The sequence below is a fragment of the Benincasa hispida genome, chromosome 3, assembly GCF_027475165.1.
Source record: "Benincasa hispida cultivar pf3 chromosome 3, pf3_genome.v1.1, whole genome shotgun sequence".
NCBI classification, from domain to species: Eukaryota; Viridiplantae; Streptophyta; class Magnoliopsida; order Cucurbitales; family Cucurbitaceae; genus Benincasa; species Benincasa hispida.
The window spans coordinates 14,814,928-14,830,306 of record NC_143480.1 but is presented as its reverse complement, the minus strand read 5'-3'; the positions used below and the strand labels follow the sequence as shown (position 1 = coordinate 14,830,306).

Here is a 15,379-nt window from a genome sequence, read left to right as displayed (position 1 = left end):
TAAATTTCAAAGTTTGTGATGCGGTCTTTTCAACCCATATCCGTAAATTTTTTTATTTTTATTTTTTTTCCCAAAAGAAAGAAAGTCTCAACCTTTCACATTTCAAACCATCATAATAATGTATAACAACTTTGAAGATTCTAAATGAGAAACAGAGGGGTAAATTCCCATAAACCAAGAGAAAAAGAAGGTAGTATGGAGGAAAAAGAAAAAGCAAAGAGAAATAAGGGTTTTTGTGTGGGGATGAAACAAAGTTGTCATTTTCACTGCAAAACAGTTTGGCTCTATTGTGGAAAGATGTGATTTTTGATGAGTAAAATGAAAGAAAGCAAAGTGGGGAAATTAGCCCACAAGGAGGTTAGAACGTGGCATCCACGATTGGGGGGAAAAAGAAACTAAGAAAGCATCAAAGGGAAGAAGAAGGCTGTAAATTAGCAAAAATAAATGGATGGAGGCGATGAGTGGGGATCCGGAGCAAGGACTTTGTCAACCATGACGTGACGATGATTCTTGTTATCCTTTAAACCCCATCATCTTTGGGCCACCATTCCATCTTCCTAACTCATCGGACAAAACAAGATTAATCTTTCCGCTTCGTTTTTCCAAATCCCCTTCTTCTTCTTCTTCTTCTTCACTCTGTTTACAGTTTTCCATCTTCTCTTTCTTTGGGTTTTCAATTTTATCCCCTTTTGATTCCCTTGCAATTTCTTCAGGATGAACTATGAAGCTTAGCCTTACGAGGGTTTCTCTTTGATGTGGTCCCTAATCACTTGATTTTTCTTTTTGCTGTGGAGAATCGTTTTCCCCCCACCCTTTTTCTTTCTTTTTCGCCCCCCACAGAGGATTCCACGAGTTGGGTTTTTTATATTTTTATTTACTTTACATTTATTCTTGTTCGTATTAATGGGGAATGTGAACGGGAGAGAAGATGAGGATGGTAACCCATCTGGGGCTGAAGAAGAAGATGAAGAAGTCGGTGGCCGTCGGAATAGTTTGCCGGATGGACTGGCTGCGCCGCCCGATGCCCATCTTGGCTACCATGCCGGCGATCCGCCTGGAGAGTTGATGGGTCATTCTCCTCCTCATAGCCCTCGCGCCATTCCATCTCCATTGATGTTTACTCCCCAAGTGAGTTAGTTCCCTGAACTTTGCCTTTCAATGAAAATTGATATGGGGTGGGAATGTTTGGTGTTGTATGTAATTGGAAATGCCTTTTGTTTCCTTTTTCGATAAGCTTCTGCTAGGAATCTTGGTCTTTTCGCGTCCTTACTTTACCTGCACAGTATATGTTTGATACAAGTCCAACATGAATAGATGGACGATTTTGGTGAATCTACAGGGCTTACACTACAATTCTCTGTGCAAATTCGATCGACTGCCTCTATCTTTAGTTTTCCCATTGCAGTATTGTGTTGTATAAGCTTTCTGGAATCTTTGTACAGAAGGCATCTTGATTTAAGGATCCATTTTACCATGGAGATGGAATTTGTCTACTTGTACTTGTAGGAAAGTGTAAAAACCACTGTCATCCTCTCAACCTGGGATGGAGAGAGGTGATTGACTGGGAATAAAATGATAGAAAATCGTTGGTTAAATTATACAAAATGAGCTTGAACTTTGGTGTAGGTTTCAACCATGCCTCTAAATTTTGAAAAGCTTTAGTTTACCGAAATTATTTCAAAAGCACCACCCATGGATAGATTCTTACCCTACCCCCCCCTCTCCCTCCTCTTGTGTGTTTTTGTTAGAAGGAATGACATTAATTGACAGACCAACTAATTATAAAAATTGGAAAGCGTACATAGCATCATTTACCAATTAATTTTAATTATATAGATGATTAAGATGTTGTGGCCATCTATTACAACTCAAAAGATGTTGACATGAATGATATTGCAAATGATGTTGTGTGCATTTCAGTTTTTGCATATCAACTGTTTAGCAAATTTTTATTTTTCGTTTTATTCAAAGAAATTTCTTAATATTTTTCTGGACTGATTTCAAAGTCAAGGGTTAGAATGAAAACTTCAGAGTCTAAGGGCGTAATTAAAACTTACATCAAAGTATAAGGATATTTTGTATAATTTAACCCAAGTTAGTTTTCTTATAACTCAACTAACTTGCCAATTCACTTTGAATGCCTAGTAAGTTACCCATTTTGGACTCTGGAAAACAGTCAAGAGATGCTGTTGAACTATAACCACAATGTTCCTCTTTAGTTTTCATCAATAGTATTACTCTAGATTGTGGTGAGAATTATTCTGTGAGCTGTCAACTGGTTTCTTTTCTTCATTGTCTGCACCTTCCATCTTTGCAAGCCATAATTTTGAGTTCCTCTATCTGTCTTACAGGTACCGGTCGTTCCACTGCCAAGACCTGATGAAGTGCACAGCTCAAGCCAGTCTTGGATGCATAACAGTTCATGGTTCGATGATGTCAGTAGTGAACAAGGAATCCCAACGATGATTACGTGGAGCCATGGAGGCAAGGAAGTAGCTGTTGAGGGATCTTGGGATAATTGGAAAATGAAGTTTGTTGCTCTGTTCTCTCACTTTATAGTTAGTTTCTTACTCGATTGACTGCCATCTGATATTCGATGTCTTCTTCCTGATCAGAATACCCTTGCAGAGATCCGGGAAGGACTTCACGATTATGAAGGTATTGCCTTCTGGTGTTTACCAGTATAGGTTTATTGCTGATGGACAATGGAGATATGCTCCTGACTTGCCTTGGGCCCAAGATGATGCAGGCAATGCTTACAATATCTTGGACTTGCAGGTAAAGATTGCTTTCTTGCTTATCGCTGCTTATGAATGGAAGTAGGAGAACCTATTGCCATCACTGATTTTACTGTTGGGATTGAAATGGAAGATTCTCAATGAAACTCGGTTTGGTGAGATGCATAAAAATTGATGATTTTGATTATTTTTTGTTAAAATTACCAAGTATGGAGCTTTCTAATCTGGAACTCAGGATTGATAATCAGCTTGCTCTCATTTGAGACTACCTTGGTTATGATGCTGTTGTTTTCTAGAATCCAAACTATTTAGTTTCAAGAGAACTTAGCATTTTGTCGATTCCTAACAGAAAAAATAGCTGAGCATCTGTTTTTCCTATCATGGATGACTCACTCATTTTAGTCAAGAAGCTTAATAATCAACTGATGTGAAACATGATTGCAAAAATATTCAGTGCTGTTTGGGGTGCTAGTTGAGTTATGAAGTTTGGAGTTAATATGTTGGAATTAAAAAGTCTATGTTTGGGGTGTAGAGTTGTAAGATAGAGTTTTTCGATAAATGTGCAAACTTCGTTAGTAACACTATTGAAGTTGAGTTATTTAACACCAACTTATGATGTTGGAGGGCCAAAAACTCCTTCGTATTTTTCCATAGCTATAGTTTCAATATTTTAATGGGATCAAACCTTCCATTTATGCCTTATCAGACGCATCCTTGCAACATTTGATATCTTTCTATCCTTTGATGTTTTACTTGAATAGTCATTTTATCTGATTGTTATGAGTTGAGAATTGCATTTATTTGGTCTTTAATAGAAATTAAAATGAGGATTCTGCTTAATCCATATTCAAAAATGGATGTGTGGAGACCTGTCATTCTGGTGTTGTATTTGGAATAGAAGCTTATAGAACTTATTTTCTAATTGATAAATGTTGCAGGACTATGTCCCAGAAGACATCGAAAGCATTTCCAGCTTTGAACCTCCTCAGTCCCCAGAGTCAAGTTACAACAGTTTGCAGCTTGGAGCTGATGATTATTCAAAGGAACCCCCATTGGCTCCTCCACACTTGAAAACCACACTGCTCGACATGCCTTGCCCACACAATGAGATTTTACCTCCTTTATCAAGACCTCAGCATGTAGTGCTGAATCATCTTTACATGCAGAAGGAAAGGGGTGGCCCCTCCGTCGTTGCACTCGGAATGACTCACCGGTTCCTTGCAAAGTACGTAACCGTCGTGCTTTATAAATCCTTGCAGAGATAGCGTTAGAATAGGCATCCTGTGTAATGAAATATTCCAAAGCCATTTTTCCTTTAGCTTTATATGGTGTTGACGCCATTTCATTTTAACACTTCTGAATCAACCAAGAAGTCTGAATGGATCGTTCTTCAAGATTGTACCTTACATAATGCCATCTCTTTTTTATCTTACATGCATCTTAACCCTTTAGCAAACTTTTTCCCCCTCACTGTAGCAGGATTATCTCACCCCTCTCCTCCCTCTCTCATGAGATAGCAAGTTTTTTATTTCCTAAGGTTTACTTTGGTCCATGTATTTTTTGTTTTGGTCATTTAGGTTCTTATACTTTCAAAAACTATAAAAAAAAAAAAATCATTTTGTTCCCTTCATTTTCATTTGCAAGGGGTCAAAATGGTCATTTTATGATAGTTCAAAGACCAAAATGTACCATAGTTGTAAGTATTGGAATGAAAATGAACATTTGAAAGTATTTAAAGACCAAAATGAATCAAATTTAGAAGTACAGGAACCGAAATAGTATTTAAACATTTTTCTAATGAATCAGATTTGTTGGGATGCGAATAACAGTCTTAAAACCATGAGATCTCATCCTGAACATTGTCCAAGTATAGAGAGACTGTTGTTGTAGTAGAGTGAATGAAGCTGAAAATATGAAGTCATGGGAAAGATTAATACTAACCATTAACCTTTGCATGCATTACACAATTACAAAGTATCTCAGAAGGTTCAAAACGACGGGCAAATTGAGCCAACTACACAATGGAATTGCAGTCTACATTATTGAACAAGCATTTGGATTCTCATCGCTGAAAAGCCTTTCAGGGACATATGCATACTCGGTGTAATATTTGGTTGATGGCCAATACTCAAACCTTTTGATATCAAACTTCTTATCATCTTCTTCCTTTTCTTCTTCTCGTGTCTCTTTCTTCTCCTCTGCTTTCTCTTCAGCTGCTGGTTTTTCCTCTTCCTTCTTCTCCTCTTCCTTCTTTTCTTCCTCCTTCACTACTATGGAAGCTGGCCTTCTGCTTCTCTTTGACACATGATCGATTAACCTTGTCGGATCCATAATGCCTTTTACGATGACCTGATTGTTGGCTAGTTCTGTTTCCACAGACTCTACACCTGCAACCAAACACACAACATTATTCTTCAATGTTCTTCTCACTATCATCAAACATTTCCCTTTGCTCTTTTCATTCATTAAAAGTATAATTATACCTTTGAACTTTCTGATTCTCTTCCTTAAAACTTGAGCACAAGCCTCACAATGCATCTGAACATTCAGTACCACTGTTATCACTGCTGGAGGTGGAGGAGCCTGCAACAAATTTTAAACCATATGAAAAAATTTCGAGATGCATTAGGATGAGGAACATAGTCTCTTATCTCCGTCTTTGAATTAAGGGTCTGTTTGAGTTGATTTTCTTAGTCCTTAAAAGTACTTGTTTTGCACTTAAAAACACTTTTTTATGCACTTAAAAGAGTCCATTCAAACAGACCTTTCTCCTTGCGTCTTTGCTTAGAACCCGTTTTAAATGAGTTGGTCCCGCAGATGGGATTTTGGCCATAAATTGAATGTAATATTTGGTATGTGAGTTTGTTTGAAAATGAGTGAAGGGAAGAAACAAAAAAATGAAAGAAAGTTAAGGAGGACCCGTGAGTAGAAGGCAAATTAAGGGTGGGTGTGTGGGGTCAAAGGGTTTTGAAAGCCATAAATAAGAGCTACAGCAACATCCAATCCAGCTCTGTTCTTGTGTAATGTGCATTTCTGTTCTATGGAACCAAAGAGAAGAGAGAGAGCTCAGTGACTGAATGAAAAAACAGAGAGGGCTGAGAGTGAAGTGAGGGGTGAGGTGGAGTGGGGTCTCCATTTTCAGGCCTTTTCTTTTGTTTTTTGTTTTGTTGTTTTCATGTCAGTTTCACCCAACTCCCCACTGTCTTTCTCTTCCTTTCCATCCTTGAATTTTCATTTTCTATAATTCAATCCTTGAATTTTCATTTTCTATAATTCAATCCTTGAATTTAATTCTCTGACAACACATCAACAAAAGGACCCAATTATGAACCCACAGATGAAGAAAAGTTTGAAGCAATTGGCTCTTTTCTTTCAAAACTTATCTTTGCCTTTGGAGGTATTTGAATTCAAGATGCTGAAATTAATCAACATATCAATATAAATCTTTTTTTAAAAAAAAAAAAACAAGAAAAACCACATACCCTTAATAAAGTTTTATGCAATAAAACATTACAATATACATAAGAACCCAACTTTCAACCTTAGCCACCCTTTTTGTTCATTTTTCTTTCTTTTCCTTTTTGAAAGTTTAAAAAGTAAGTGGTATTTGCACATATGAATGGATGATATGTAGGGGAAAGTGAAAGTTAAAACTTAAAAGGGATGTTGTGTGACTAGTTGAATATTTTCCTTTTCCTTAGCATAAAATTGATAACTTTACCTCTTCCTTTTTCTCTTCCTTTGGCTGTTTATCATCTTCTTTAGGTTGTTCTTCAGGAGGTTTAGGCAATGGTGAAATTAGCTCTACTTTTCTGCCACTTTTCTTCTGTAATCTCTCACACACTTTTGAAGGGTCTGCTCCTTTCCCTTTCACTACCACCTTCCCTGTTCTGCTATCTGTTGTCACATTCTCCACTCCTATAAACAAAACAGTCTTAATACTAAAAAAAAAAAAAAAAAAAAAAAAAACATTTTTTTAAACGGTGTAAAACTTTCAATCACATTGTTTCAGAAAAAGTTGACCTTGAAAGCCTTTCAGGGCTCGGGCGACTTTTCTGGCACAGGCTTCACAATGCATATCAACTTTGAGGACAATTTCTGAGGGTGGTTCTTCTTCATTTTTCTTATTGTCTTGTTTCTTTTGTTCTTCTGTTGTTGCTGCTGTTGCTGATGATTCAGTTGGTTCATTTTTCTCTTGTTTGGTTTCTTCCTTCTTTTGATCTTCACCTTCTTCATTCTTCTTGATTTCCTGAAAAGGGTATCCAAAAAAAACAGAAATTTTTTTGAATGATTGAGTGGAAGTGTGTAATTAAGAAGTGAATATATTAATGGGGAAAATTAGAGTAAAGTAAAGATGAAGAAGGAGAATTTTGCTTACTTCACCCATGGCTGAGCCTTCTGAGAGTAATGAGTTTTGGAATGGCAATTGAAGCTCCAAATTGAAGCAATGTGGAGTTGGGTTCTGTTTGGCTTCAGCTTCTTTTTCCTCTTTTTTTTTTTCCCTCTCTCTCTCTGGTTTTGTTTTTGTTTGTGTTTGTGTGTGAGAGTGTGGATTTATGGGTGTGGGAGAAGAGAAGGGGTTTGAAAGTTGAACAATCTGCAAATCTGATGTGGAGGAATTTAATGCAGGCTACCCATATGTTCCTTTGTACCTTACTTAACTTTCCAATTTTGCCCTTCACTTCCAAAAAAATCACTCGTGATCCATGTAGCTTTTTGAATTTGATTTGTAACAATTTAGTCTGTGTACTTTCAAATACATAATAATTTAATTTTTAAACTTTACAATATAATAATTTAGTGATATTTTCAAGTTTGTAATAATTTTATTCATAGGATAAAAAATCTTGTCAAACTTAACTTTTCTTTTGATTATGTAATAATTTAGTCTTTATAATTTATAAACAAGCTTAACCAAATCAGTTTGTCAATCTATATGTGGAAGATATTTATTTAAATCTGAAAAGTATTTTTTATGATAGGGACTAGATCTTTACACTTAAGTATAAAAACTAAATCAATACGTATTTAAGTTCAGCAAAAAAATTGTTACAAATTTGAAAATATATAAACTAAATTGTTGTGAATTTGAAAGTATATTAACCAAATTGTTATTAAGTTAAGTTTATGATCTAAATTGCTATATTTCCGAAAGTTCAAGGATAAAAAATTAAATAAATTCATATGCGAGAGTGGAAAGTCAAATCTTTGACATTCCTTTTATTTTTTTACTTTTACAGAATCTTTGTCAATTTGGTCCATTATAATTTTAAGATAGGGTATTAAAGTATACAAAATGTTGACTAGGATGTAAATAATAACATCATCGATCTCTGGCATAGGCCTTATTCTTTTGAAGTTAAAGGGTCCAATCTCCACTTAAGAAAAAAAAAAGTGAAAATTATAAGATTTTAAAGGTTAAATACTTAAAGGTATTTTTATGATTTTCTTCATTTTTGTTAATATTTTATTCTTTTGAGTATAATTTTTCTCGGTTTTAATAGAATCGAGTTTTGATGGACCAAAGTCTAATTTAATTCTTTTCGGGATAAGTTTGACCAATTGAAACAATTTAATTAAAACATTTTTTTGGGTTAGTTCAACAACAATGTGAGTATTGTTAAAAAAAAAGAAAAGTGAAAGCGAGTATTTATTTAAATCTTTAAAGTCGAGATTATATGCTTTAACGAGTAGTGTGAGTTGCCATTTAATTAAATAGTACATAATATCAGTTGAAACTAAATTAAAAACTTAAAAGGGCTGTTTGGGATGTCAATATGAGATATAGTATATCCTCACATCCTATATCATCTCAGTGTTTGGAGACTCATTATTCTATCTCATCTATTTTAATTGTTTGTGGGCCCATTTTCGAAACGTGTTTCGTATCTCATCGTCATTTTTCTTCCGTGTATCATATATCATCTCGATGCTTGAACATACTCGATTATACTTGATCGTTTATACTCGATCAAGACTCTTCAGACATCAGAACTTAGAAACTAAGTTAAAATACATTTTAAAACTAAAACTAAAAGTGAAAATGTAATATTTTGAAACTTAGAAACTAAGTTAAAGTAAACTCAAAACTTAAAAGTAAAATGGTAGTGGCTTGAAACTTAAATCCAAATGAAAATTATTTTCAAGGCCTAGAAGACTAAATGTGGTTTTTTTCTCTCTCTCTATAAAAAGGTGGCTAAATAAGTAATTTAGGTTTATCCCAAAAGTAGATATGTCCAATTTTACTGTGGGGCCCACTTTGGATGGGGTGGGAATTCCCTGATTAGGCAAGAGTGGAAGAAAAAAATTTCTCATAAGCTAAACGAAGACGACAATGGGGAATGCATTTCCCATCCTCGTCCATGCACCCTCACTTGTCCCAATCAACATATTAATGGGTAAACATTATATTTAAATTTCAAGTTTGATTATTTATTGGTCAAAATAATGAATATGTTTAAATTGAATAATTACATTTAAATTATTATTTATTTTTTTACTAAAAAAAGTTTATTAATTTTTTTAGGCTAAAATTTGAGTAATATATCTTCAAATTGAAATTGTCATGTGAAACTAAACATAATAAATAATTTAGTGATAGAGTTAATTATTTAATTAAAATTTGTTCACATTAGTGATTCAAATCAATTGGTTTTTTTTTCTAAAAAAATAATAACTGGAAAATTTCTCGAGAATGAAATGGAAAACGAGGATGGAGACGAGGAATGACATCTCATCCCAATCCTACCCCGTCCTTGGACATATGTACTCAAACGTTGAGATGGTGAATAATAATTTTTCAGTGAAGTTTACCCTTTTCCTTTTTTTTTTTTTTTTTTTTTTTAGAAAATGAAGTTTACTTGTTTGAATCCTTCTCCTGCAATCCAATAATGCAATATTCTAAGCATATGACATAGTTTATAATAAGATTAATTTTAATCTTAACCAAATATTCTGTGTTAATAATGATTAGATGAGGAGCTTAACCCAATAATAATAACAATAAGCAAACTAACCTCCACTCATAAAATTTCATTTTTACATTTTAAAATTAAATTCTATTTTTAGCGATTAAACCCTAAACTTGAATGGGGAACATAATTAGTACGCTGCATACCGTTGAGTTGCTATATTCTTTGAAGATTTATTTATCTATTTATTTATTATTTTGTAAATTTTGGGCTGAGATTTTTATACGAATACTAATTTTTGTAGCTTCGTTTTTTTTTAAAAAAATATTTTATTTGGCTGTCGTTTATTTTGGCTAGAGTTTTAACTTTTAATATCTATTTTTCAGTTGGCTTGGGTGTTTACTGTTTAATAGTTGAGATTTATTTATTATTATATTTAAAATCTTTATTTTGGGAATTTGTGAGGTTCACTTTTGGGTAATTCCTATCTATTTTGTTGTTTTTGGATAATACAAATTTTACTGTGTATCAAAAATAAAATAAAATGCTAGTTCGGCGGATGTACGAAATTTTATTTCATTTTAGTTATTCTATTTTCAATCATTAAATTTTAATTTTTTATTTCCAATAATTCTTAAATTTAATCCTTCAAAATTATTATTTTTAAATAAAATATTTAATAATGATAATTTTCATATAAAATAAGACATTACGGGAATGTATTCTCAAAATTTATAGCAGAAGTGTTAATAAAAATATTTTAGAAAAAATCAACAAAAACTAGTTGTATGGACTAATTTTAAAATTTATTGAAAATATAAAATTTAATTTTGAATATTAAAAATTACAAGTACCAAAATTAAACAAAATTAAAAGTACAACATCAAAATTTTAATTAAAAAAATATTACCTGAGAATGATGTAATATTATTATATTAATAATAATAATGATAATAAAAGATGCATTCGTATTTATACTAAAAAATGATATATTTAATGTGATTCCATATGAGTTCAATCATTTACTATGATAGTCAAAAATAAATATTGCCCAATTGATATATAATATATATTAATGAAGTTTGTAATTCGAATCTCCACATTCTCTCTATATTAGAAAAAATCATTTATAATAACTTTTGTAAGCAATACCCCATTAACCCGTCAACAAAGGACTTTTTTTTAATATAAAAAATCAATCTTAATTCTAAACTTGTTAAATTGTATAAATTTTAACTATAAAATTTCCATTTAAATAAACTACATCCTAATGTTATCTCTTTAACTTTAAACTTTTAAAAATGTTCAATTTTATCTCTAATGGCTCAAAAAATTCATTGAAAAATAATTACGTTCAATGAAATACAAAAGATATTTACAAGTTACAATATAAAAATTGATAAAAATTAGATAAAAACGGTATAAGGGATTTTTTTAAAACTTATGTATATCAATAAAGTTATTTAATAGTTAATTTATATATTTGTCAAAACTTATTTTAGTTTCAATATTTATTTTATTGAAATTATGAGTATATAGAGATTTTTACACCATTTTCTAAGTGGGTGATTTATTTTATTTTATTTTAGTTTAGGGTTCAAATAGGATGTGTTTGTCCGTGATAGTAATGTTTGATGTATATATCTAGATCACACCTATATACAAAAAAGATATATCACTTTGTAATTTAACCTTTTTGATTCAGATAGTAGTAATCGAACAAAGAACGTTATCGTCCATTCAAACATATCTCTATCATTAAATCATGATGTTTCATATCTATGTTTTAGATTAGACTTACTTAAATTTGGCCGATAAATTAATGAAATTGAAAGTTTAATATCAAAATAAAATTTGATACAAGGTGACACTTATTTTCTATATTTTTATATATTTTAAATTATCGTCCCTTGTGTTTTTCCAATTTTAGTTTTGGCACTATCGTGATAGCTCTTTATTCACAAATGTCAATAAAAGAAAAAATAACGAAATTTTATAAATGGCAGTACCTTTTGTAATCTGTGGGTTGTAAAAAAGCGAATAGCAAAGAGCAACTAGCAAAGGTGTAAAGAGAAAAATGGGTAGAAAAAGGCCAATGAAAAAAAAAATATTATGTGTTGTATAAAGAGCGATCAATTAGTACAAATTTTCCCGTAAAATAAGTACGATTTTATTTATAAAGAAAAAAAAAAAGTGACATAAGTTAGTCAAATAATAATAATAATAATAATGTGTAGCAATATTAAAGAGAGTGCAAGAGATCTAAATAAATGCTACTTTTTTTCATTTGTGTGAATGATGTTCAATAATTACTTTATACGAGAAAGACAATGCATAATTTACAAAATTGCAAAAAGATCATTTTAGTCTTATACTTTTGATTTCATTCAATTTTGATCAATAAATTTTTATTAAATCTTATAGTTACTCAAAATTAATTCAATAATGATTTTTAAGTAAAAAAACACACTCATATTTTATATTTATAAGGAGAATATTGATAAAGATTGATTTAAAAAATATTAACCTAACAACAAAAATTGTCGTTAAGATTTATTGAAAAGATAGAGAGTAGAGATTAGATTGTGGAAAAAGAATACGTTGAGGTTGTTATTAAAGAAAAAACCATAACTTGGAGTTGGATAAAAAAAATCCTTGTGTCATAGGAAAAAGGTAAAAAGTAAAAAGAAGAATAACAGTGATTTTGATGGAGGGTTATTTCTCCTAAAAAGGGGAATTTATCTCCCCCAATTTGTAGACAGAAACTTGAAAACAAAAATCACCACATCATGAAAATGAAATTCATCCACTAAGCAAATTATTGAACCCCAAAAAATCATCCCCTACATAAAGAGAAGATGAATGGGTTGTAAAGGGAAAGGAGAAATGGTTTTATCCTTTTTATTTTTTTTTTCCCCTTGAAAAAAGGGAAATATATATTTATTTATTTAAAAAAAATGTGTGAAATTGAAAAAAAGTATTAAAGTAAAATTTAGGTAGGGTTGGCGGATAGAGATTAAATTGCATAATGATAAGAAATGGAACCCACCAACATATTAGATTCCAAGCCCAAGCCACTACAACTTTCATTTGGGTCGGCCCGCCCAACCTCTCGACCGGTTCGGTCCCATGGGTCCCACTTACACACTCATCGACACGTGTCTTGATAACTTTTGCCGTCCATTCGAATCAAATCACCTTTTCCTCTCTCCTATTATTTTTCTCCTTTTTAATACAACTTGAGGAAGTAGGGGTTTTTTTATATTTACCTTCACGACTCATATAGGTTAATTACCGTCACGTTTATCGATCTGTAATGAAAATTGGTGTATTCATAATAAAATTTTATTGATAGATCAATTATAATAGATCAAAATCATAAACGTAATTGAATTATTTTTTATCACGTTTACCTAAAATTATGAATTTACCACACTCAATGTTACCATTACCATTTGACCCTAAATGATATCATTAACAAATGTGACAGGTTTATACTTCTCATACTGTAACATAACAATAGGTAGCAGTAGCAATAATCTAATTTTGAAACGCAAATCAATTGATAACCCTACGTTCGTCAATCAATTTGGATTTTTTTATTATAGATTGGGTAATGGGTCCCACGCATCAGTACAAGTGCGGAACACAAGGTAAATAATAAGAAAGATAATTAACTAAGCCCCACTTTTCAGATTACTATTAATTTATTATATTTCTTTGGTGCGAACATGAACTAAGTAAGAATTTAATCCGTGTAGTTTATAATTTGAGTTTTTTCAGTATAACAATTATGAGGATAGAAATTTAAATCTTCAACTTCTAGAGAGGAAGATCATGACAATTACAATTGAGCTAAGCTCACTTTAATTTATAATTTAAATTTAATCTTTATGATTTGATCAAATCCACGTAAATAATCCCTACGATAGGAACTATGTATATGTGTAATTTTGTCAAATTACAAGGACTAAGCTTTAATTTTCTACCAACCACCTAAACTAAATATGTAAATTAACATATATAATATCTTAATAAATAAACTATATTCATGTAGCTAAGATTTGTTATTTGATGTGTTTGGCCAAATTATCATGGTCTATGTTTTAATTGTCGAAGTGAAACGTTAATAAAAATATAAAAAAGTATATCAATACTGATTAAGAATAAAAAAAAAAAAGTTCATAAAATATATTTAAATTAATGGAGGAGCATTTTACCCTTTCAAAATAAATTTTGAAATATTAATATTTCATGATAAATTGGTTATAAAATGTTAATTCACAAAAAAGTTTATTATAAAGTTTATATTTTTTGCTATAAAGTATGGGTAAAAAAGGAGAGGAAAAAAAAGATGGGGGAAAAGATATGGAGATAGAAATAAAATGACAGGCTTTTTTAAAAAAAAAGGGGGGGGGGAAAGGTGAATGTAAGAAAGTCCCATACACCAAAGACATCGTATATTCCAAAATTCCATGTACACAGCTCAAAAGCAACAGTGTAATTTTGGTCGTTTTGTTCTCTTCTCTGTCGTTTCATTACACTTCTCATATTTAAGGCCCCTCCCTCTCCCACACTAATTATGAAACCATTTTATTTTATTTTTTTATAATTGTAGTTTTTTTTATGATATAGACAAAATAGATATTTATGAAATGTTAAGGTAATTATTGTATCTATTTAAACCTTATATTTTCACATGTGAATCTGTTTAGACCCTTCATTAGAATTTCATTTTAAGATTGTTAGTGTGCAGTTTTCATACTTAAATAAGATTTCTTTTATTGTGAAAATTAACATGCAGATTAGAGTGAAATACTAAATTGATCAAATGCATTTTAGCAACTTCTTGTAATTTTAACAATAATATTGTTACTGAAACTCAAGAACTATAACGTACTAATTAACTGCTGACTCAATAAAGGAAAAGGGCAAAATGCACTTTTGGTCTGTGAAGTTTGTGGTTTATGTCTATTTGGTTCACGAAGTTTCAAACTAGGTACTTTAATCCCTCACGATTGAAAAATACTTCTAAATGGTATCTCACTTAACTTTAAGATGAAATACTTATTAGATCGTTATGTGATGACGTGGGCATTAATTGAATTTAATGAGATGTTAATATTATTAAATTAGTTGGAAAATCAATCTTTTAAAACTTTTTTAAAAAGGTAGTTTTTGTTTATGGAATTTAGCTAAAAAGTCAACTCTTTTACTTACGAAATATGAAAATCCTGGTAAGAAATAGAAAAATGAGTTTAATTTCAAAAACAAAAAAACCAAATAGTTACCAAACGTGATCTTAGATAAACTTAAATACACTTAATTCATACTAAAACAATTAGAAAGGTGATAGGATGATTCGTCCCTTGATATACAAATGTTAAATGAAAAGCACTGACAACCACTAAAACAACTAAAATACTAAAAGCAAGTAAACAAGTAGAGACACACTGAAGTTGGTAATCCAATTCGGTGATGAACCACCTACATTTGAGGGGTAATGTGCCTAGGAAAAATAATTCACTAATATTAAAGAGTTAAGTAGTTTACAATACAATATTTATTTGTAATACACGGCCACTATAGTGATTCACGTAGAGCATAATTCATTGATCACTTAGACTCCCCCTAGATGTGAGACTCCCTTTCAAGTGTACTTAGGCTCCCCCTAAGTATGAAAATATTATTGTAGATTACCTAGGTTTCCAATGATAAGTAAAACTCCTC

General features: G+C 31.4%; 2 protein-coding genes across 2 annotated transcripts; one reads left to right on the top strand and one right to left on the bottom strand.

Annotated features, from left to right (window-relative positions):
* Nucleotides 1-159: 159 nt before the first annotated feature.
* On the top strand, nucleotides 160-4,170 carry LOC120073998 (SNF1-related protein kinase regulatory subunit beta-2). The gene is made up of 4 exons (XM_039026958.2): nucleotides 160-1,128; nucleotides 2,352-2,530; nucleotides 2,616-2,778; nucleotides 3,677-4,170. Exons 1-4 carry the CDS (start codon nucleotides 904-906, stop codon nucleotides 4,001-4,003), a joined length of 894 nt encoding a protein of 297 aa, XP_038882886.2. The 5' UTR covers nucleotides 160-903; the 3' UTR covers nucleotides 4,004-4,170.
* Nucleotides 4,171-4,656: 486 nt separating this feature from the next.
* LOC120073997 (heavy metal-associated isoprenylated plant protein 8-like) lies at nucleotides 4,657-7,375 on the bottom strand. Its single transcript, XM_039026957.2, has 5 exons — nucleotides 7,117-7,375; nucleotides 6,762-6,987; nucleotides 6,460-6,656; nucleotides 5,222-5,321; nucleotides 4,657-5,125 (listed from the first exon to the last, which is right to left on the bottom strand). Exons 1-5 carry the CDS (start codon nucleotides 7,123-7,125, stop codon nucleotides 4,773-4,775), a joined length of 885 nt encoding a protein of 294 aa, XP_038882885.1. The 5' UTR covers nucleotides 7,126-7,375; the 3' UTR covers nucleotides 4,657-4,772.
* Between the last annotated feature and the right edge of the window lie 8,004 nt (nucleotides 7,376-15,379).